General features: G+C 40.2%; 1 protein-coding gene across 5 annotated transcripts in view; it reads left to right on the top strand.

The window, feature by feature from the left end:
• CSMD2 (CUB and Sushi multiple domains 2) overlaps positions 1-22905 on the top strand; it is an 814611-nt gene that overhangs the window by 643473 nt on the left and 148233 nt on the right. For all 5 annotated transcript variants that reach the window (XM_060205823.1, XM_060205822.1, XM_060205821.1 and 2 more), the window contains 3 exons: positions 5178-5372; positions 7789-7905; positions 8560-8673. In XM_060205823.1, coding sequence (XP_060061806.1) covers positions 5178-5372; positions 7789-7905; positions 8560-8673 — 426 coding nt within the window. The remainder of the gene's footprint in view (positions 1-5177; positions 5373-7788; positions 7906-8559; positions 8674-22905) is intronic.

The following is a 22905-nucleotide window of genomic DNA, read 5'->3' as shown; positions in this document are numbered from 1 at the left end:
AAAGACTGTTGCTATTCTTATTTAGAGACTGCTTAAATTTCAGTGGCTGGGTCTAATCTAACTTTTAAAGCATGCTTTCACTGATTGGGTGTTTGGGTTGTTGTCACCTCTTTTTATTACAGTATTTAGAAATGAGCCTTATCTCTTAGTATAAAAGAAGCATAATGGTTAGACAGAAAACTTTAATGTGTGAAGCTCCAAGGTCCCTAGTTCAGTCCCTGGCACTTCCATAAACGAGAGCTGAGTAGTGTGCCCTTGCCAAAAAAAAAAAAAAAAGAAAAAAAATCCCTCTTTGGAAAACTTTAGTTTTGTTATCATCAACATAATGTTTTAGTCATTTAGTTTTTATCATCCACAGCTGCGCTGTGGTTTGGCTGACTGAAATCCTAATTTTAGTCTTAATTCTACCTCCTAATAGTTGAATAGCTTTGGAAAACTCATTTAGCCTCTCTGAGCACTGCATTCCTCATCTACAACCTAGCCCAGCATACCTATCCCTGCCTGCTACAGAGGCTATTGTGAGGCACAAATGAGATAACAGATTGGAAAGTGCTTCAAAAATTATAAAGTGATGTTCCTATGTAAGAGGCTGTCATCATTATCATTATCCTTGCCATTATTATTAATGTGAAAATGCTTGAAATGATGAGCTTTCTTGCTCTGACATATGAGTAACTATAGAATAGTCTGTAGTTGGAATCACTGATGTGGTTGTTGATTTTCCAAGACCTGGGTGCTCAGTCAGTCAATTCAGCATGCATTTATTAAGCCTCTAGAGTTTACCAACTAGAGCTAACCTGACTGCCTAGTCTTGTGCTGTTTACTAGGGTTATATAGAATAAGAATAGGTGATGGTCCCTGTCCTGTAGGATTTAAAAACCCACGGGGAGAAAACTATATTTATCTTGCTTAGTAAGATAATGCTACGCATGCTATAATTAAGAAAAGTGAAATGGAATTCTGAAAGAGACAGCAAAGTTCAAGGAGGCTTTAAAAGAGGGCATTTAGGGGCTGGGTGGTGGTGCACCCAGTTGTGCACACATGTCACAACACATAAGGACCCAGGTTCAAGCCCCTAGTTCCCACTTGCAGGGAGTCAGCTTAGTTAGCAGTGAAGCAGGGCTGCAGGTGTCTCTCTGTCGCTCTCCCTCTCTGTCTCCCCCGCCCCTCTCAATTTCTGTCTCTATCCAATAAATAAATATTTTCAAAACAGAAGGCATTTAAAACTTTAGTTTTTGCATGCAGAGAAGAGAGGAAATGACTTTCTGATATAAAAGTCAAGTCCTAGGGCCATGGTAGCAGCTGGGATTCGATGCCATCATATCAGTTAACGTGAAAACAGTTGCTTTATGAGGTCAAAGTTTGATCTCTTTCCTATGAAAGAAATCTGGAGATTGTTATCCAAGGCTGATGAAATGGCTCCACCTAGATTCCTTTTGTCTCTTTTTGTCATGCTAGCACATGGCTCCTGTCCTCCAGGTTATCCCAGAATCTAACATAGTGAGTGGATCAACCACATGTCTGAGTTCCTGACTAGAACGGAGGATGTAAGGAATGATGGAAGAGCCAACAAGCATTCTCTTAGCTGAATCACCTTCCATTTAATAAGTCACACATTTATCCCTTTGAGAAAAAGTCGAGAAATAAGAACAGAAGGGGAAACACAAAGCAGAAGTTGGACTTGGTTTGGTGTATTGCACCAAAGTAAAGGTTTCTGAGTGGGGAGGGGTGCTAGGGGCTTTCAGGTCCTGGTGCATATTGGTGGAGGAGGACCTAGAGTGGGGACTTAGAGTGTTTTGCAGAAAACTGAGGATTTTACATGTGTATCAACAACTGTAATATTTACTGTAAACCATTAATCCCCCAATTAAAAAAAGAAAAAATGAAAACCTATTGAATTTTTTCCATTTATTAAGCACTAAACTACGACAGAGAATACAACTGAAAAACCTCCTTCTTGGGGCCTACATTTTAATGGAGGAAAACATAAATAAATGTGAAGTTATAGTACATGAGATCACTGATCTTGATGCAGATAAATAAAGCAGAAGAAGTGTGAGGGGTGTTGGGAGAAGGAATAATACAATGTTAAATAACTAGAAACAGAAGCGCAACTGGAAAGAGGACATTGAATTAATGCTAAAAACAGTCAAGGGGAGACTCGTGCAGATAGGAGAACACTGCATGAACAGACTTACTTGGTTGGAGCAAAGTAAGCAAGGAGCCAATAGGAGTTGGGGACATTGGAGGAAGGAGGATTGGGGACCGAATGTGCAGGGTTGTAGGCCTATTCAAAACTTTGGGTTTCCTCTGAGTAAGAAGAAAGGCTCTAGTCTGATCTGAATGTGTTTGCATCTATCTTTTTGAAAGGATAGCTTTTAGCTGCTGCCATGATTCTCTGGATACATTTGGGCCCCCCCTTTTTTTTAAAGGAAAAGGTACGGAATATATAATGAGTGTCACAATGATTTCTGCCTGTTGTGAACGTAGTTCCAAGTTACTTAGTTTCTCTGATCTTCAGATAATGTTTGACCCACTGTAAATTTATAGAAAGAACGGATCAAATGTAAGGCATGGTGATAGTTCCCTGCACCTCTGTGATTCGCATATGTCAGTCAGTCACAAGTTGACTTAGGGTGAAGAATGACTTGATACAGGGGTTCAAGTGATACATCACAAAGTACATGAGGAAACCACTGAGGGTGCCTCTCCCAGAGGACTGACCATTTCCTGAGTCCCCATGGGATGTAATTAAGTGCAGCACTATATCCAGGCCTGCTGTAGGCAAGGAGAAATTATAGGGCCTGCCCATAATGTCAAAAATGGCACAATTTTCTCATAATTGAATAATATTCCATTGTGTATATCAACCACTGTTTTCTTCACTCATCTATCTGTTAATGGCATTTAGACTGTTTCTATGTCTTTACTATTGTGAATAATGCTGCAGTTAACATGAGAGTGCATCTTTTTTTGAAAGATTGTTTTTATTTTCTCTGGATTACACATAGTAGTGGAAGTGCTATATTATATACTAGAGATATTTTTAATTTTTTGAGGCACTTCTGTTTGGTTTAATGTAGTGGTTAGACCAGTTTGCATTCCCACCAACAGTATATTATGATTTCTCTTTCACCACATCCTCACCAGCACCTGGCTCTCTCTTGTTTTCTTGATGATACACATTCTTATAGGGTGTTAGATTAGGTGATCTCATTAGGATTTTGGTTTTCATTTCCATGCCTAGTGAGTATATTATGCTAAGTCAGATAAATCAGACAAAGAGATAAGTACTATAGGATGATAAAGTTTACACATGGAATCTAAAATAAACAGTCAAGCTAATAAAAAACAGTAAAATACTGTCTACCAGGATGAGGTCTAGGGAGAAAAGACTAATGTTTTTTTGTTTTTCTTTTTTAATATTAATTATTTACAAGGTTATAAGATAATAGGAGGGGGCCAATGGTGGTGCACCCAAACTGCAAGGACCCGGATTCAAGCCCCCTCTCCCTACCTGCAGGGGGTCCACTTCACACTCCTTGAAGCTGGTCTGCAGGTGTCTATCTTTATCTGCCTCTCTCTCTGTCTCCTCATTCTTTCTCAATTTCTCTTTGTCATATCTAATAAAAATGAGAAAGAAAAAAATGAAAAAATGACTGCAGGGAGCTATAGCACTGGCACTGAGCCCTAGCAGTAACCCTGGAGGCAGTGTAATAATAATAATAATAATAATAATAATAATAATAATAATAATAATAATATAATAGGAGTATAGTTCCACAACCAAAGTTCTGAGCCCCCACCTGACTACCACAATGGCAACTATATCAGGTTTTATAATATATATTAAATTATATATTATAAATATAAATATATATTTCTATATTTATTTTATAAATATATCAAAGCAATTCACTGCATACCTTGAGTTTTCACAAAGCTATGTGTCAAGTATATTTGGCTTTCAAAAAAAGAGTAGTAAAAGTAAAAAGAGCAAGGCTGCCACAAGGGTTCTGATGCAAGAATGATTAGACTTGACAGGACCAAGAATCAGGAATCCCATCCCATCAGTCAGCAGTCTAATCAGCAGCTAAACAAGACCCTCAACCGGTGGCTGCCTCTTATATTGGTAGTCTAACAGGTACACAGATGACAAGAGCAGTGCTCAGGAAAAGCCCTCCTTGCAATTCATCTCTGAATTGTGATCTCTTTCCTGGCTCTTTCCTCTTCTCTGCTCTTTGAATTCCTGAGTCCCTCTGCAAGAGTTGTTAGCATCCCTTGGTGAACCTCCTCCAGGACACAGATATTTAGTTGCATTTTGTTTATACAAGACATGACTAAGGCTGCTCTAATACTGACCAGCCATGATGACAGGCACTTTGGTCATCAGTGATCTCAGAAGAAGGCAGATAAGGAAGGGCAGCATGGAATGGAAATAAACATTGGCTTCTAGGAACTACTCAACACCAACTAGTACTCACAAACTAATAATAGTACTCAGGCAGTATCGGGTTCACTCTTACCTGAGGCAGAGGACAGCGTAGATACTTGTTGACACTTCATAGTGTTCCTTATTGAAATGCAGTAGCCAAAGAGAAAATAATCCTGTTTTCATAAAGTAGCAAATACCCAATACACCAATATACCCTGGGGAACTGTATTGGAGACCTTGACTAAGCAGAATGTTGGCCTGGGGTATAAAGTCAGTGTTAGCTCTGCCCACCCAGATGTACTGATGGTGGTGGGTCAAAGCTGAGCAATGGGGTGGATTTTGTCTAAGCATTGACCTTCCCCACAGCAATCTTGTCTGCAGTTAAGACAGGATCCAAGGACCACCAGTTCCTGTCAATAACAGCAGTGCACGCCTCCTCTGGGGAAGAGTGTGTAAAAAAGGGGGTTGGAGGGGCATGACACAGAGGTTTAACTGCAACCCCCTCCATTGTGGGTTAGGGCCAGGATGTGGGCAGAATGAAATTTCATTCTCCAAGTTGTCTTCCAGACCTGAATTTCCAACCAAATTTAGATTAAGTTTCCAGACATGAGACTAAAAGACCAATAATAATTCCAACGCCCCATGTACTCTGTGACTAATTCAAGTTACTGTCTCCTCAGATACTGTGGAACCCTAGGTCATTAACTGTGTGTGTGTGTGTGTGTGTGTGTGTGTTTTCCAGAAAATCCACGGGAGTCATGTTTCGATCCTGGCTCCATTAAGAATGGTACTCGAGTGGGGTCCGACCTGAAGCTGGGATCCTCCATCACCTACTACTGCCACGGCGGATATGAAGTGGAGGGTGCCTCCACACTGAGCTGCATCCTGGGGCCTGATGGGAAGCCTGTGTGGAACAACCCCCAGCCAGTATGCTCAGGTGCAGGAGCCTGGGAGTTGGGAGTGGGTTGGGGTTATAAGGGCTTGCAGGAGGGACTGTTAGCTGGGGGTGATGGAAACTGGGCAGGGGGTCCCAAGGTTTGCCATAAGTGGTAGTTCACTGGGTGTACTTGCCCCTAGCAACGCGCCATCTCTCAGATCACATGATCCCCACCCCTATTCAGATAGAAACTCATGTTCTCAGCAGCAGCCCCCAGACATGTTAGCAGCTCACACCAAGCTAAATGGTTTTTAATTTTTATTTATAAAAAGGAAACACTGGGGAGTCGGGCTGTAGCACAGCGGGTTAAGCGCAGGTGGCGCAAAGCACAAGGACCGGCATAAGGATCCTGGTTCGAACCCCGGCTCCCCACCTGCAGGGGAGTCGCTTCACAGGCGGGAAGCGGGTCTGCAGGTGTTTATCTTTCTCTCCTCCTCTCTGTCTTCCCCTCCTCTCTCCATTTCTCTCTGCCCTATCCAACAACGACAACAACAATAATAACTACAACAATAAAACAACAAGGTCAACAAAAGGGAATAAATAAATAAAATAAATATTAAAAAAAAGGTAACACTGACAAAAAACATAGGATAAGAGGGGTTTTCACACAATTCCTACTACCAGAACTCCAAATCCAATCCCCTCCCTTGATAGCTTCCCTATTCTTTATCCCTCTGGGAGTATGGATATAGGATCATTATGGGGTGCAGAAGGTGGAAGGTCTGGTTTCTTTTGTTGCTTCCCCACTGAACATGGCTGTTGGCAGGTCAATTCATACTCCCAGCCTGTTTCTCTCTTTCCCTAGTGGGACAAAGATCTGGGGAGGCGGGGCTCCAAGGCACATGATGGGGTCCTCTGCCCAGGAAAGTCAGGTTGGCATCACAGTAGCATCTGGAACCTGGTGACTGAAAAAGATTTTAAGATATAAAGCAGAGTAAATTGTTGACTAGTCATGAACCTAAAAGCAAGAATATTGCAGATGAAGATTTGGAGTCTCCATTTTGGAAAAATCTAATAGCTCTATTTTAGGTATATTCCAAGGAGCCCATGACTTTACTAGTTTTTGCCTGAGCCTGACATCTAATATGCAGGTGGACACAGGTTACTGTCTGAGGAGATGGTGTCATAGTTGGAAAAAGGACTAGCAAGCTGGATCAGGAAAGAGAGTAGCTCCCAAATACGGGGAAACTATATACATATTGTTAAATGTAAACCCCATCAATTTTATCTGGGGTCCATATTCAGCATAGGAGTCTATGTAATCTCTACATCACTGTAGGTCTGAGCTCACATTCTGTAGCTGGGTACATACCAGGCTGCACTAATTTCAAGACCCATCTTCCTTGGGTAGTAGGTAGAGTATGTTGTCCAAGGAAAAATGGATCTAATATGTCAAACTTTTTGATGCATAGACCATAGCTCTGAGAATATGTCCCTTCAATCTAAGCACTTAAAATTTCAAATTGGTAATCAGATTGAATTTTAACAGTGGGCTCAAATTGTTAATGCCCTACTAATAATGACATGTTCTTTGAAATATTAAATCTAAAAGCTTAGAATAGAAACAACTGGTGGTGTTACTTTATAAGTTACAGCTATATGTAAATAACATAAAAGGGCATAAATTATGGTGAGGTCTTGTATGATATAGCAAATCCTAACAATTGGATTTTCAAAGTTAACTCAATTGCCAAATAATTTGGTTATAGTAATAACTATATTCTTAAACCTAGCTAAATTTAAGGGTGGCCTTGGGTTTGTTCCTAGTCTCAGGGAAAGTCACTGAGAGGTTGGATGTGTATGTCAAGGCCAGCAGTGGGCTGACTTCAGATGGGTCTGGGTGAGCCACAGGGCTTAACAAAAGAGGCAAGATGGAGCTCAGAATCCCTCAGCATGGTGGCTACCTAAGTTGAAAAGCAAGGAGGCTCTTTTGCTTAGGTATGAGGAACCGGCTCTGAGGTACACCTTGTATAAATTGGCCCCCATGTTTGGGTGCCAAACGTCACATTCATTGCTCCCATTGAGACTATGTGTGGAAAGCTTCAACTCCCTCCTCATATAGATTCTAAGACATCAGCCATGGGCACAGCATGCCCTGCTTGCCAGCAAAAGTGGTACCTAAACTATTTCACAAGACTGTGGGGCCAATGCCAATGTTACTAGTTAGAGGGCAAGGCCTGCCATGTGCCCTCGAGCACTTGTGAGAGCACATCCAGGTCCAGGTGGGTTGCAGTGTACATGCAGGCCAGTGATATCTGTGACCAGGGCATGCAATGACATTGGTGGCTATGCACAGCATGGCAGACTCCATCCCCTCACTCCAGCCAGCAGCTAAAGCTGAACTGAGCTGCATGGAGGGTGAACAGCTGGTTAGGGGCCCACAAAGTCACCTGGATTCTCTCTCATTCTTTTTCAGCCCCCTGTGGGGGACAGTATGTGGGTTCAGATGGAGTGGTCTTATCCCCTAACTACCCCCAGAACTATACCAGTGGACAGATCTGCCTGTACTTTGTCACTGTGCCCAAGGACTATGGTATGATTTGTTTTGATTTTGTATGTTTGCTTGTTTCTGACTCCTTCCACCCCTTCAAGGCCCTCCTAAGAGTATCCCAGTCCCACCTCAACTGTGCTCATTCCCATAGTGAGAATGGTAGCTGACGCAGTCGGTATTTAATAAACATTCTGACAATGTCCCTTCTGGGCTTTGCCAGAGAAAAATGAGATGGAGATATTTGCTTCCTCTAGGAGAGGCTGCTCCTCACCACCCTCATTTCTCTTGTATCCAGGCCCTACCCTGAATCTTTGAAGAAAAATGAGGGGAAATGTAGGGTCCTGAGATCTTATGGGAAATAGAGGATGGTTCCAAAAGCCTTTGCATATCTTTAGTTAGGTGCTGCCACGTGGGAAAGGAACAAGGTGGGTTAGTGCCCTCTCCACTGGGCTGAACGTTGGGTGCAGTCCTTAATACCATGTGGGAGGGGGGAATGCCAGTGGGGCCTTCCTACTCTCCATACCCCTGGTGTCTGGTCTGTGCTCTGCTAATCAGCCAGTTACACGGTTCAACAGGAATCAGTGGTTTCCTCTAAGGTCTTCTTGCTCCAAGCCTAGGGCCCAAGATCCCTAGACCCTGTCCCCATCTTGGCCACCACCCTTCCACACTGATGTCACTAACCATTCTCCTCCACAGTGGTGTTCGGACAGTTCGCCTTTTTCCACACGGCCCTCAACGATGTGGTGGAAGTACATGATGGCCACAGCCAGCACTCCCGGCTCCTCAGCTCCCTCTCAGGCTCCCATACAGGTACCCAGGGCTGGGCCAGCATTGAGGATGGTGGTGGGCTGGGGCAGGGCATCACTGGCCAGCTAAACAAAGGGAAGAGACCCTAAAGTATGGCCAACAGTGGAACGACACAGTTTTGTGTTTGTCATGCACTGGTGCTGCCCCCACAACATAGCAGTAGGTTCCTCATGACCCACATAAGGAAAGGGACTTCAGAAGCTACCCTCCTCCCAAACTGTACCCACACTGACCCCAAGTGGTGTAGCTTTTCTCTGTTGGTTTCTATTTAGACCCAGCACACTTTGTTAATTATAAACATATTGCACTTTCATTGTTGAAAGGTTTGAGAAGCAAGAAAAAAAATTATATAAAGAATTAAAATAAAACCACCCAGCTAGAACCACTGAAATGATGGAATATATTCCCTGCCAGTCTTTATCTAAGTAGACTTAATCTTTTACATATTCTATTGAACAAAACAATATGCATATTTTATTGATATAGTCATTGTGAATACTTCTTAATATTTTCTTCTATAATAGGAATTTTAAATAATGCATAAGTCAATCATATAGTTACTCAAAATGTATGTAATGAATTCTCTATTATTGAGCACTTAAGATTGTTTCTAACATTTTACTTTTGTGAATGGTCACTGAATACATTAACATACATCTTTATACACACCTCTGACTATTATCTTAGAATATAGAGAGATGGAGTCGGGCTGTAGCGCAGAGGGTTGAGCGCAGGTGGCGCAAAGCACAAGGACCTGCGTAAGGATCACGGTTTGAGCCCCCAGCTCCCCACCTGCAGCGGAGTCGCTTCACAAGCAGTGAAGCAGGTCTACAGGTGTCTTTCTCTCCCCCTCTCTGTCTTCCCCTCTTCTCTCCATTTCTCTCTGTCCTATCCAACAATGACGACAACAACAACAAAAACAAGGGCAACAAAAGGAAATAGATAAATAAATATTTTAAGAAAGAAGAATATAGAGAGTTTCCAGGGTAAAGGATATGTGAGGGCTAGGGAATGCCCTCGCAGTAGCACACAGGAATTGTATTCAAGAGATCCCAGGTTTGATTCTCAGCATCACCAATAGTGAGAGAAGAGTGGTTCTCTGGCATTTAAAAAACAAAAATCTTTAAGGTTTTTTTTTTCAGTGGATTGTCAAATATCCAGAAAGTTCTTGCCACTTTGTCCACCAACAGTGCACAGGAGGACAAGAAGGTGTGTTCTATTTTTTGCAAAAGTTAGGTGATTAAAAAAGCAAAACCATCATCAGTTTGGAAAGTGATAGTGGTATCTCATTTTTTAATTTGCATTTTCATTATTATTAGCTGAGTTGACCTTTTAGTAATGTGTTTGTTAGCTCATACATTTTTATTTGTGATTTACATGTAAATTAGTGTTGATTTTCAGTCAGCATTTATTTTCTTATTTATTTAGTGGAGACCCACATTATAATTTGTGTATATTATCTGTCATAAAAACTTCTCCTCTGTACTACATGGTATAAAAAGTCATCCCTTACAGCTAGTCATTTGCTATTTAATTTCCTTCAGGGTGTGCTTTTGTGTCAGAAGATTCAAATTCCCCATACTATCAGATCAATCAATGTTTTCTTTCTTCTTTTATAGTTTCTCTTTTACTTTTATCTAATTAAATTAGGATTCCTTTGTGTTTTACTTGACTACTTCTTAATTTCTTTTTTTTTGTTTTAATATCTTTGGAATTTATTTTTTGATGTTGGAAATCTAACCTTATTCTTTCAAATGAATTTATTTATTATTTGATGTTGAAAATCTAACCTATTATTTCAAATGTAATCAGTTATCCTAACATAAGTTTTGCAATGCGATATTTACATACATTAAATTTTCATGAAGTTCAAGCAGACTTTTTGACCATTTCTTCTAAGTGTTTATTCCTGGATCAGTATTTTAAAGGTTTTAATTACTGTAATAATGCAAAGATGTTTAACATACTTTTGAGTATATTACATTATAATTCCCTGTAGTCATTCTTTATTTTGAATGTTTATTGACTATTACTTATTTTTACTTCAAATAAAGTTTAGAAGTATGCTATCAATTTTAATGCATCTGAATTTTAATGGGAATTTCAGTGAGTCTATTTATTAATTTTTTAATATTTTTATTTTACTTATTTATTCTGGATAGAGACAGAGAGAATTTGATAAGGGAGGGGGATAGAGAGGGAAGCTTGTGAAGCAACTCCTCTGCAGGTGGGGAGCCAGGGGCTCGAACCGGGATCCTTACACCAGTTTATTTATTTTTATTGTCTTTAGGAAGGTAATAGAATCTTTTTTTAAGCAGTATTCATTCTTGTTTGCTTTATCTTTAAATAATTTATGTCAATTTTTGTTGTGGTTTTAGTTGTAATTGTAATGGGTCTCTCCTCCCTTCCCATTGTATTTTCTTTTTTTTAATAGCAAAATGAAATAATTATTAACGATAAGACAAAACACATCAGAAATACTTAAGTTGCAAAGTACATCATAACATTCAGGGAGAATGCTAGTATAGGAGTTTTAAAATGTATTTGTGGTTCTATATTTTTGGGTTTATGATATAGAGAAGTGGTCACTGGAGTGATTACAGGTCATCCAATTATGCTGCAATTAACGGTAGACACATTAACTCTAAAGAAAGCAACAAACCAAGGAAACAAATCCCTGTGTTCCTGAATTTCGTATCCCATATTCTCTCACAAACCACTTCTGGTTAGTATCACACTTCTTAACGTGCCACTTATCAATTTCACTTGTAAGCTTAGATGAATTTACGGATATTTGGGAAATACTTTTTTCTTTTTTTTTTTTAATTTTTTATTTTATTTATTCCCTTTTGTTGCCCTTGTTGTTTTATTGTTGTAGTTATTATTGTTGTTGTCGTCGTTGTTGTATAGGACAGAGAGAAATGGAGAGAGGAGGGGAAAACAGAGAGGAGGATAGAAAGACAGACACCTGCAGACCTGCTTCACCGCCTGTGAAGTGACTCCCCTGCAGGTGGGGAGCCGGGGCTCGAACCGGGATCCTTATGCCGGTCCTTGTGCTTTGCGCCACCTGCGCTTAACCCGCTGCGCTACAGCCCGACTACCAGGAAATACTTTTTTCTTAAACTTTCTTTCTTTCTTTATTTATTTTTTATTTAAGAAAGGATTAATTAACAAAACCATAGGGTAGGAGGGGTACAACTCCACACAATTCCCACCGCCCAATCTCCATATCCCACCCCCTCCCCCAATAGCTTTCCCATTCTCTATCCCTCTGGGAGCATGGACCCAGGGTCATTGTGGGTTGCAGAAGGTAGAAGGTCTGGCTTCTGTAATTGCTTCCCTGCTGAACAGGGGCGTTGACTGGTCGGTCCATACTCCCAGTCTGCCTCTCTCTTTCCCTAGTAGGGTGGGTCTCTGGGGAAGCTGAGCTCTAGGACATATTGGTGGGGTCTTCAATCCAGGGAAGTCTGGCCGGCATCCTGATGACACCTGGAGCCTGGTGACTGAAAAGAGAGTTAACATACAAAGCCAAACAAATTGTTGAGCAATCATGGACCCAAAGCTTGGAAAAGTGGAGAGGAAGTATTAGGGAGGTACTCACTGCAAACTCTAGTGTACTTCTGCTTTCTTACTTTGGTGCCATACTCCAAACTCAGTCAATTTCTGCTTTGCGTTTCTAATTCTTTTTTTTTTACATGCATAACATTCCCCAGATTCCCATTTTACAATACAACCCCCACTATTTCATTCATCATTTTTCATGGACCTGTATTCTCCCCACCCACCCACCCACCCCAGAGTCTTTTACTTTGGTGTAATACTCCAATTCCATTTCAGGTTCGACTTGTGTTTTCTTTTCTAATCTTGTTTTTCAACTTCGGCCTGAGAGTGAGGTCATCCCGTATTCATCCTTCTGTTTCTGACTTATTTCACTCAACATGATTTTTTAAGGTCCATCCAAGTTCGGCTGAAAACGGTGAAGTCACCATTTTTTACAGCTGAGTAGTATTCCATTGTGTATATATACCACAACTTGCTCAGCCATTCATCTGTTGTTGGACACCTGGGTTGCTTCCAGGTTTTGGCTATTACAAATTGTGCTGCCAAGAACATATGTGTACACAGATCTTTTTGGATGGATGTGTTGGGTTCCTTACGATATATCCCCAGGAGGGGAATTGCAGGGTCATAGGGTAGGTCCATTTCTAGCCTTCTGAGAGTTCTCCAGACTGTTGTCCACAGAGGTTGGACCAATTGACATTCCCACCAGCAGTGCAGGAGGGTTCCTTTGACCCCACACCCTCTCCAGCATTTGCTGCTGTTACCTTTTCTGATGTGTGACATTCTCACAGGAGTGAAGTGATATCTCATTGTTGTCTTGATTTGCATTTCTCTGACAATCAGAGACTTGGAGCATTTTTTCATGTGTTTCTCAGCCTTTTGGATCTCTTCTCTGGTGAATATTCTGTCCAAGTCCTCCCCCCATTTTTGGATGGGGTTATTTGTTGTCTTGTTGTTGAGTCTGGCAAGCTCTTTATATATGTTGGTTATTAAACACTTATCTGATGTATGGCATGTAAAGATCTTCTCCCATTCTGTGAGGGGTCTCTTGATTTGGGTAGTGGTTTCTTTTGCTGTGAAGAAGCTTTTTAATTTGATGTAGTCCCATAGGTTTTATACTTGCCTTAGTCTTCCTTGTAATTGGATTCGTTTCATTGAAAATGTCTTTAAAATTTATGCGGAAAAAAGTTCTTCCAATATTTTCCTCTAAGTATCTGATAGTTTCTGGTCTAACATCCAAGTCCTTGATCCACTTGGAATTTAATTTTGTATTTGGTGAAATACAGTGATTCAGTTTCATTCTTCTGCATGTTTCAACCCATTGTTTCCAACACCATTTGTTGAAGAGACTCTGCTTCCCCCATATAATAGTCTGGGCCCCTTTGTCAAAGATTAGATGTCCATATGTGTGGGGCCTCATTTCTGGGCTCTCAATTCTATTCCACTGGTCAGTGTGTCTGTTCATGTTCCAGTACCAAGCAGTTTTGATGACAATGGCCCTATAATATAGTTTGAGATCTGGCAGTGTGATGCCTCTGGTTCTGTTCTTTTTTCTCAAAATTGTTTTGGCAATTCTAGGTCTTTTCTGGTTCCAGATAAACATTTGTAGCATTTTTTCTATTCTCCTAAAAAATGTGCTTGGGATCTTGATGGGGATAGCATTAAATTTGTAGATGGCTCTGGGTAATATATTCATTTTGATGATGTTAATTCTTCCAACCCATGAACATGGAATATCTTTCCACTTCTTTGTGTCTTTTTCAATTTCTTTGAGTAGTGACTCATAATTTTCAGTATATAAGTCTTTCACTTCTTTGGTTAGGTTTATTCCTAGATATTTTATTGTTTTTGTTGCTATAGAAAAAGGAACTGATTTCTGGATTTCAATTTCTTCTAACTTAGTGTTTGCATAGAGGAATGCCACTGACTTTTGAATGTTAATTTCATAGCCTGACACATTACTGTATTGCCTGATGATTTCCAAAAGCTTCTTGCTGGATTCCTTAGGTTTTTCCATGTATACTATCATGTCATCTGCAAATAAGGAGAGTTTGACTTCTTCTCTTCCAATCTGTATGCCTTTAATTCCTTGCTCCTGCCTGATTGCTATGGCAAGAACTTCCAACACTATGTTGAATAGCAATGGTGATAGTGGGCAGCCCTGTCTAGTACCTGATCTGAGGGGAAATGCTTCCAGTTTTTCACCATTGAGTATGATGTTGGCTGTAGGTTTGCTATATATAGACTCCACTATCTTCAGGAATTTTCCATCTATTCCTATTTTTTGTAGTGTTTTGATCATAAAGGGATGTTGTATTTTGTCAAAGGCTTTCTCTGCATCTATTGATATGACCATGTGGTTTTTGGTCTTGCTTTTGTTGATGTGGTGGATCACATTGATTGATTTACGTATATTAAACCAACCTTGCATGCCTGGGATAAACCCCACTTGGTCATGATGAACAATTTTTTTGATATACTGCTGTATCCGGTTGGCTAGAATTTTGTTCAATATTTTCGCATCTATGTTCATCAGAGATATTGGTCTGTAGTTTTCTTTTTTGGTTGTGTCCCTGTCTGCTTTTGGTATCAGGGTGATGTTGGCTTCATAGAAGCTGGCAGGGAGTATTCCAGTGTCTTCAATCTTCTGGAAGACTTTTAAAAGTAGAAGTATTAGTTCTTCTTTGAAAGTTTTGTAGAATTCATTTGTAAAACCATCTGGTCCAGGACTTTTATTTTTGGGAAGATTTTTGATAACTGTTTCAATTTCATTAGCTGTGATGGGCCTGTTCATGTTATCCACTTCCTCTTTACTTAGTTTTGGAAGTTGGTAGGTATCTAGGAAATCATTCATTTCTTCCAGGTTCTCTAGCTTGGTGGCATATAGTTGTTCATAGAAGCCTCGCATGATATGTTGAATTTCTGCAGTGTCTGTTGTGATTTCTCCTCTTTCATTTACTATCTGATTTATTTGGGTCTTCTCCCTTTTTTGTTTTGTGAGTCTGGCTAAAGGTTTGTCGATTTTGTTTACTCTTTCGAAGAACCAACATTTACTTTCATTGATCTTTTGTATGGTTTTCCTATTCTCAATGTTATTTATTTCTGCCCTAACTTTAGTAATTTCTGTCCTTCTGGCTGCTTTAGGATTCCTTTGTTGTTCTTCTTCTAGGTCTTTAAGATGTGCAATCAGGCTGTTTATTTGTGCCTTTTCTTGTTTCCTAATGTGTGCTTGTATAGCTATGAACTTCCCTCTTAGGACTGCTTTAGCTGTGTCCCAAATATTTTGATAGCTTGTGTCTTCATTTTCATTGAACTCTCGAAACATTTTGATTTCTTCCTTGATTTCCTCTTTGACCCAGAAGTTGTTAAGAAGTGTACTGTTGAGCTTCCACATTTTGGCACTGTTACTAATCTTTTGTTGATTGTTAAGTGTTAGTTTAATTCCTCTGTGGTCTGAGAAGATGCTTGGGATGATTTCAGTGCTCTTGAATAGGCTGATGCTGTCTTTGTGGCCTAACATATGGTCTATCCTTGAGAATGATCCATGTGGATTTGAGTAAAATGTGTATTCCAGTTTCTTGGGATGAATGACTCTGAAAATGTCCAATAGTTCTAGTTTATCTATCTCTTCATTTAGCTCCCTTATGTCTTTACTGATTTTCTGCCTGGATGATCTGTCAAGTTGAGATAGTGGGGTGTTGAAGTCCCCTACTATGATTGTGTTACTGTTAATATATTGCTGTAGCTCTTTCAGTAGAACTTTGATGTATTTAGATGACTTCTCATTGGGTGCATAGATATTAATAATTGTTAAGTCCTCTTGATTGACTGATCCTCTGAGCATTAAGTAGTGTCCATTCCTATCTTTTTTAATCTTATCTATTTTAAAGTCTATCATGTCAGATATGAGAATAGCTGTTCCTGCCCTTTTTTGTGGGCCATTGGCTTGAATGATAGTTTTCCATCCTTTCACTTTAAGTCTGTGTTTGTCTTGTTGCGTTAGGTGAGTTTCCTGTAGACAACATATTGTTGGGTTGTGTTTTCTGATCCATCTTCCTACTCTGTGTCTTTTAATAGGTGAATTCAGGCCATTGACATTTATTGATATCAAAGATTGAAGATATTTTAATGCCATTCTTGTAGAGTTTTAGAGTGTTTTGATATATGTTCTATTTGTGGTGGTCTGGTTGTTTATAGGAGACCTTTCAGAACTTCTTTCAAGGCAGGCTTGGTGATGGTTGCTTCCTTCAACTGTTGCTTGTCTGAGAAGGTTTTGATGCTTCCATCTAGTCTGAATGACAATCTAGCAGGATATAGTATTCTTGGCTGAAAGCCTTTCTCATTGAGCACTCGATAGATATCTTGCCATTCTCTTCTGGCCTGTAGTGTTTGTATGGAGAAGTCTGCTGCTAATCTTATGGGTTTTCCTTTGTAGGTGACTCTTTGTTTTTCTCTTGCAGCCTTGAGGATCCTTTCTTTATCCTTATTCCTTTCCAATCTAAGGATGACATGTCTTGGTGTCTTTAGGTCTGGGTTAATTCTGTTTGGGACCCTCTGGGCTTCTTGAATCTTTATGTCTTTGGTGTTGTCTAGACTAGAGAAATTTTCAGCTATTATGGCCTGGAGAACGCTTTCTTCCTCCCCTTCTCTTTCTTCCTCTGGTAAGCCAATAATGTGTATATTGTTTCTTTTGAAGTCATCCCATAGGACTCTGTTGTTGTTTTCAGCATCTCTTAATCTCTTTTTGAGATCTCTTACTTCTTTTTTAGTTGTCTCTAATTCATCCTCAATCTTGCTAATTCTGTCTTCAGCCTCATAGATTCTATTCTCTCTGCCCTCTACTGCTTTCTGGAGTTCATCTATTTTGTTGCCCTGCTCTGATACTGTTTTAGCTTGTTCAGCTAGTTGCCTTCTTAGCTCAGCGATTTCAGCTTTCAGCTCTCTAATAACCATGAGATAATTAGAATTTTCTTCCATATTCTCATTTGTTGTTCCTGCATTTCTGATTACAATTTTTTCAAATTCTTTACTCACTCCTGTTATTATTTCCTTAGCTAATGTTTGGATGTTGAACTCGTTGTTTTGTGCTTCACCCTCTGGAGGACTTTTAGCTGGACTCTTGTCCTGGTTCGAGTCTCCAATATTTTTTCTTGTTGTTTTATCCATTTTATATAAGTTAACAGTTTTTTCAATCCCTGAGTTGGAGTTCAGTGGTGTAAAAGCCTTTTTTTTTTTCCCCTGTAGGCTATGGGAGCCTGAGGGCTTTTAAACTATCAATAGGCTTTTTGGCTTAATCACTGACTCCTGACCAAGAGATAAAGCAGGGTGTGGCAGAGATAATCCAGTGGTTATGCAAAGAGACTTTCACAGCCCCTCAGCTATGCCACCGAGGTATAGGTCTTCTCCTGAGTTTCCCGGTTAGATCTCTGTACCCTGGTGTCCCTCCCTGTTGCTGCTCCAGATTCTGAGGGTAGTAGCAATGGAGACTCAGAGTTGCACTTGTTGAGTCTCTGGGGAGTCCTTTCCTCCCTTCAGCTGTCCCCTTGTTGGTGGAGCAGACTGGAGGTGGTGTCTCCACTGACAAACTGTCGAACTGTTAGCAGTCACTTAATCTCTCCTTAGGCCCCTCTCTCCTCTCTGTCACCAGCCACGCGTGTTTGTACTCACGGGTGATTTACTGGGTTTCTGTGGTCATTCTAGTCCTGTCTTGTTTCGGTCCGGGTGGTCTCCTTTGGTATTCCTAGTTGATCCGGGAGAGGAGAGGAGAGGAGAGAAAGAGATCTGCTGCTCGTAGCTCCGCCTCCGGAAGTCGAATCCCCCTTAAACTTTTTTTCCTTCTTTCTTTTTTCTTCTTCTTCTTCTTCTTTTTTTTTTTTTTTTGTTTTTTTGTTTCCAGGGTTATTGCTGGGGCTCAGTGCCGACACTATGAACCTATTGCTCCCGGAGGCCATATTTTATTTTAATTTAATTTTTTTGGATAAGAGAAATTGAGGGCAGGGGAATAGAGAGGGAGAAAGAAAAACACCTGCAGACCTACATCACCACTTGTGAAGTGACCCCCCTGCAGGTGGGGACCCAGGGGCTCAAACCAATATCCTTATACTTAATACTGTGTGTGCTTACCAGCCCCCTACAAACCAGAATTTTTAAAATGTATTTGTAAAATGGAAATATTGACAAGACCATAAGATAAGAGGGGTACAATGCCACACAGTTCCCAACACCAGAGTTCATATCCCATCCCCTCCCTTGATAGCTTTTCTATTCTTTTTTATTATTATTTATTTATTTATTTTAGAAAGGAGACATTAACAAAACAGTAGGATAGGAGGGGTACAACTCCACACAATTCCCAGCACCAGATCTCTATATCCCATCCCCTCCCCTGATAGCTTTCCTATTCTTTATCCCTCTGGGCAAGGTCATTGTGGAAGGTCTGGCTTCTGTAATTGTTTCCCCACTGAACATGGGCATCGACAGGTCAATCCATAATCCCAGCCTGTCTTTCTCTTTCCCTGGTAGGGTGGGTCTCTGGGGAAGCGGAGCTCCAGGACACACTGGTGGGGTCATCTGTCCAGGGAAGTCTGGTCAGCATCATGCTGGCATCTGGAACATGGTGGCTGAAAAGAGAGTTAACATACAAAGCCAAACAAATTGTTGAACAATTATGGACCTAAAGGCTGGAAAAGTGCAGATGAAGTGTTGGGGGGTACTCACTGCAGACTATTGTGTACTTTTGCTTTCTGGTATATATTTTGCCCTGGTTTATGGATACATGTGAACACATGCTCTATTTCAGGGGACCTGGTCTGTATCTAGGATTTGGGACTTTGTTAGGCAGTGAACCACCTGAAATGGAATTAGAGAATATTAAGAAAGGAACGGTCTCACCCAAGTAATGAAGCTGAAGGGCTGTCATTCCACACCTGAAATCTCTGGACACAGTTTGAAGTGAAGCATGCTGAGGTGACACTCATTGTGTTGATTAGGTTGTGATCGGTGGATGCAATATTATTTGATATGAATTGAGAGAAGCATGCAGGAAAGTGTGCCCCACCCTAAGGTTCCAGGACTGGGGGAAATATAGGCTCTATAGTGGAAATGTGAGGTTCTTGCTGTCTTATGGTTCAAGAAGACAATGGATAGTTATTCTTATCATCACGTTATTTTGGTAATTGGTTTAACTTTGAAAAGTTCCTTTGTTAGGATTTGCTGTATAATACCCAACATCTTGTATATAGCTGTGCCACCGGTTGCTTCTGTTCTCCCTGGTCTAGGCTTTTGAGAGAGTCAACATATCAAAGACTCAGCCTATGTATTAAAAAGACTCACTCTGTGTTTTTAAAAGTTCAAGATATACAATCAATTTTCCCCTCTCATATTAATTAAATAGTGATTTATATTACTACAATTTAATAGGAGTGTACATAGACGCCATTCCCACCACCAAAAGACTGTGTCCCCTCCCACCCCCCACCCCACCCCCCTCCACCCCCGCTGCCACGGGAAGCCAAATGTCCACCCTCCCCCTCACCACAGGGTTTTTACTTTGGTGCCCTACTCTCGATTTAGTCAGATCCTGCTTTTAGTTTCCCTTTCTGTTCCTCTTTCTCAACTTCTGTTGATGAGTGGGATCATCCCATACTCAATCTTTCTGACTTAGGTCACTTAATATAATTCCTTCTAGCTCCATCCAAGATGGGTTCATTGTTCTTAATAGCTGCATAGTATTCCATTGTGTATATATACCACAGCTTTCTCAGCCACTCATCTGTTGTTCGGCACCTGGATTGCTTCCACGTTTTAGCTATTATGAATTGTGCTCCTATGAACATAGGTGTACATATATCTTTTTGGTTGGGTGTTATGGAGTCCTTGGGATATATCCCCAGGAGAGGAATTACTGGGTCATATGGAAGGTCCATGTCTAGCCTTCTGAGAGTTCTTGAGACTGCTCTCCACAGAGGCTGGAACAATTTACATTCCCACCAGCAGTGCAGAAGGGTTCCTCTGTCCCCACAGCCTCTCCAGCATTTGTTGCTGCTGTCCTTTTTGATGTATGCCATTCTCACAGGAGTGAGGTGGTATCTCAGTGTTGTCTTTATTTGCATTTCTCTGACAATCATCGACCTGGAGCAGTTTTTCATATGTTTGTTAGCCTTTTGGATTTCCTCTGAAGTGAATGTTTTGTTCATATCCTCTGCCCATTTTTGGATGGGGTCATTTTCTTTTTTGGTGCTAAGTTTGCTGAGCTCTTTGTATATTTAGTGATTCTCTCTTGTCTGATGTATGGCTTTTGAAGATCTTCTCTCATTCTGTGAAGTGTCTCTTTGTGTGATAGTTTCTTTGGCTGTGCAGAAGCTTTTCAATTTGATGTAGTCCCATTAATTTGTTTCTGCTTTAGTCTCCCTTGCAATTGGGTTTGTTTCATCAAAGATGTCCTTGAGGTTTAGGTGAGAAAGTGTTCCACCAATGTTTTCCTCTAAATATTTGATGGTTTCTGGTTTAACACCCAGGTTCTTGATCCATTTGGAGTTGATTTTTGTTTCTGGTGAGATAACGTGGTTCAAGTTCATTCTTCTGCATGTTTCAACCCATTTTTGCCAGCACCATTTATTGAAGAGAGCCTCCTTCTTCCATGTAATACTTAGCGCCCCCTTATCAAAGATTAGATGTCCATAGGTGTGGGGGTTTAGTTCTGGGCTTTCAATTCTGTTCCACTGGTCTGTGTGCCTATTTTTGTTCCAGTACCAGGCTGTTTTGACGATGATGGCCTTATAATATAGTTTGAGATCTGGGAGTGTGATGCCTCCATTTCTGTTTCTTTTCCTCAAGATGGTTTTGGCAATTCTAGGTGTTTTCTGGTTCCAGATAAATGATTGTAGTCTTTGTTCTATTCTCTTAAAGAAGCTTGGTGGAATTCTGATGGGTATCACATTAAATTTGTATATGACTCTGGGGAGAATATTCATTTTGATGGTATTTATTCTTCCAATCCATGAGCATGGTATGTCTTTCCATTTCTTGGTATCAGTTTCTATTTCCTTGAAAAGCGACTCATAGTTTTCAGTGTACAAGTCTTTCACTTCTTTAGTCAGCTTTATTGCTAGGTATTTTATTGATTTTGCTGCAACAGTGAATGGGAGTGATTTCTGGATGTCTTCTTCATATTTAGTGTTTGCATAAAGAAATGCCACTGGTTTTTGTACATTCATTTTGTAGCCTGACCCCTTGCTATATTGCCTAATAACTTCGAGTAGTTGTCTGCTGGATTCTTTAGGTTTTCTATGTATACTGTCATATCATCTGCAAATAGTGAGAGCTTGACTTCTTCCCTTCCAATCTGTATTCCTCTGGTTTCTTTCTCTTGCCTGATTGCTATGGCAAGAACTTCCAATACTATGTTGTAGAGTAATGGTGATAGTGGGCAGCCCTGTCTAGTCCCTGATATGAGGGGGAATGCTTTCATCTTCTGTCCATTGAGTTGGCTATAGGTTTCTTCTGTCCATTGTTGGCTATAGGTTTGCCATATATGGATTCCACTATCTTGAGGAATTTACCGTCTATTCCCATTTTTTGTAGAGTTTTGAGCATTAATAGATGTTGGATTTTGTCAAAGGCTTTCTCTGCATCTATTGAGATAATCATGTGGTTTTTGGCTTTGCTTTTATTGATGTGGTGAATGACATTGATTGGCTTATGTATGTTGAACCAGCCTTGCATTCCTGGGATAAATCCCATTTGGTTGTGATAAACTATCTTTTTGATATACTGCTGTATCTGATTGGCCAAGATCTTATTTAATATTTTGGCATCTATTTTCATCAGAGATATTGGTCTGTAGTTTTCCCTTTTTGCTGTGTCGCTATCTGATTTTAGTATCAGGGTGATGTTGGCTTCATAGAAGGTGGAAGGGAGTGTTCCTCTTTCTTCGATCTTATGGAAAAGCTTTAGAAGTATGGGTATTAACTGTTTCCTGAAGGTTTTGTAGAATTTGTTTGTAAAGCCATCTGGTCCAGGACTTTTGTTGTTGGGGAGATTCTTAATAACTATTTCAATTTTTTTTTCTCTGATTGGTGTATTTAGATTTTTTAGTTCTTCTTGGATCAGTTTTGGAAGGGCATATGTTTCTAGGAATTCTTCCATTTCTTCCATATTTTCTAGCTTGGTGGTGTATAGTTCTTCATAGAAGTTTCACATGATTTTCTGGATTTCTGTGGTGTCAGTTGTGATAGCTCCTCTATCGTTTACAATTCTACTAATTTGAGTTTTCTCCCCCCCCTTTTTTTTAAGTGAGTCTAGCTAGGGGTTTGTCAATCTTGTTTAATTTTTCAAAGAACCAACATTTGGCTTCATTGATCTTTTGTATGGTTCTCTTATTTTCGATGTTGTTTATTTCTGCTCTAATTTTAGTGATTTCTGTCCTTCTGGTTGCTTTTGGTTCCTTTGTTCCTCTTCCTCTAAGTCCTTAAAGTGTGCAGTGAGGTTGTTTATTTGAGCTTTTTCTTGTTGTTTAATATGTGATTGTATGCCTATGAGTTTCCCTCTCAGTACTGCTTTAGCTGTGTCCCAAATATTTTGATAGCTGTGTCTTCATTTTAATTTGTTTCCAGGAACATTTGAATTTCTTGCTTGAGTGTCTCCCTGACCCAGTGGTTCTTAAGCAGTATGTTG

Source organism: Erinaceus europaeus, chromosome 13, assembly GCF_950295315.1.
Source record: "Erinaceus europaeus chromosome 13, mEriEur2.1, whole genome shotgun sequence".
Lineage (NCBI taxonomy): Eukaryota > Metazoa > Chordata > Mammalia > Eulipotyphla > Erinaceidae > Erinaceus > Erinaceus europaeus.
The sequence above is the reverse complement of the archived record's forward strand: the minus strand, read 5'-3'. Positions and strand labels throughout refer to the sequence as shown.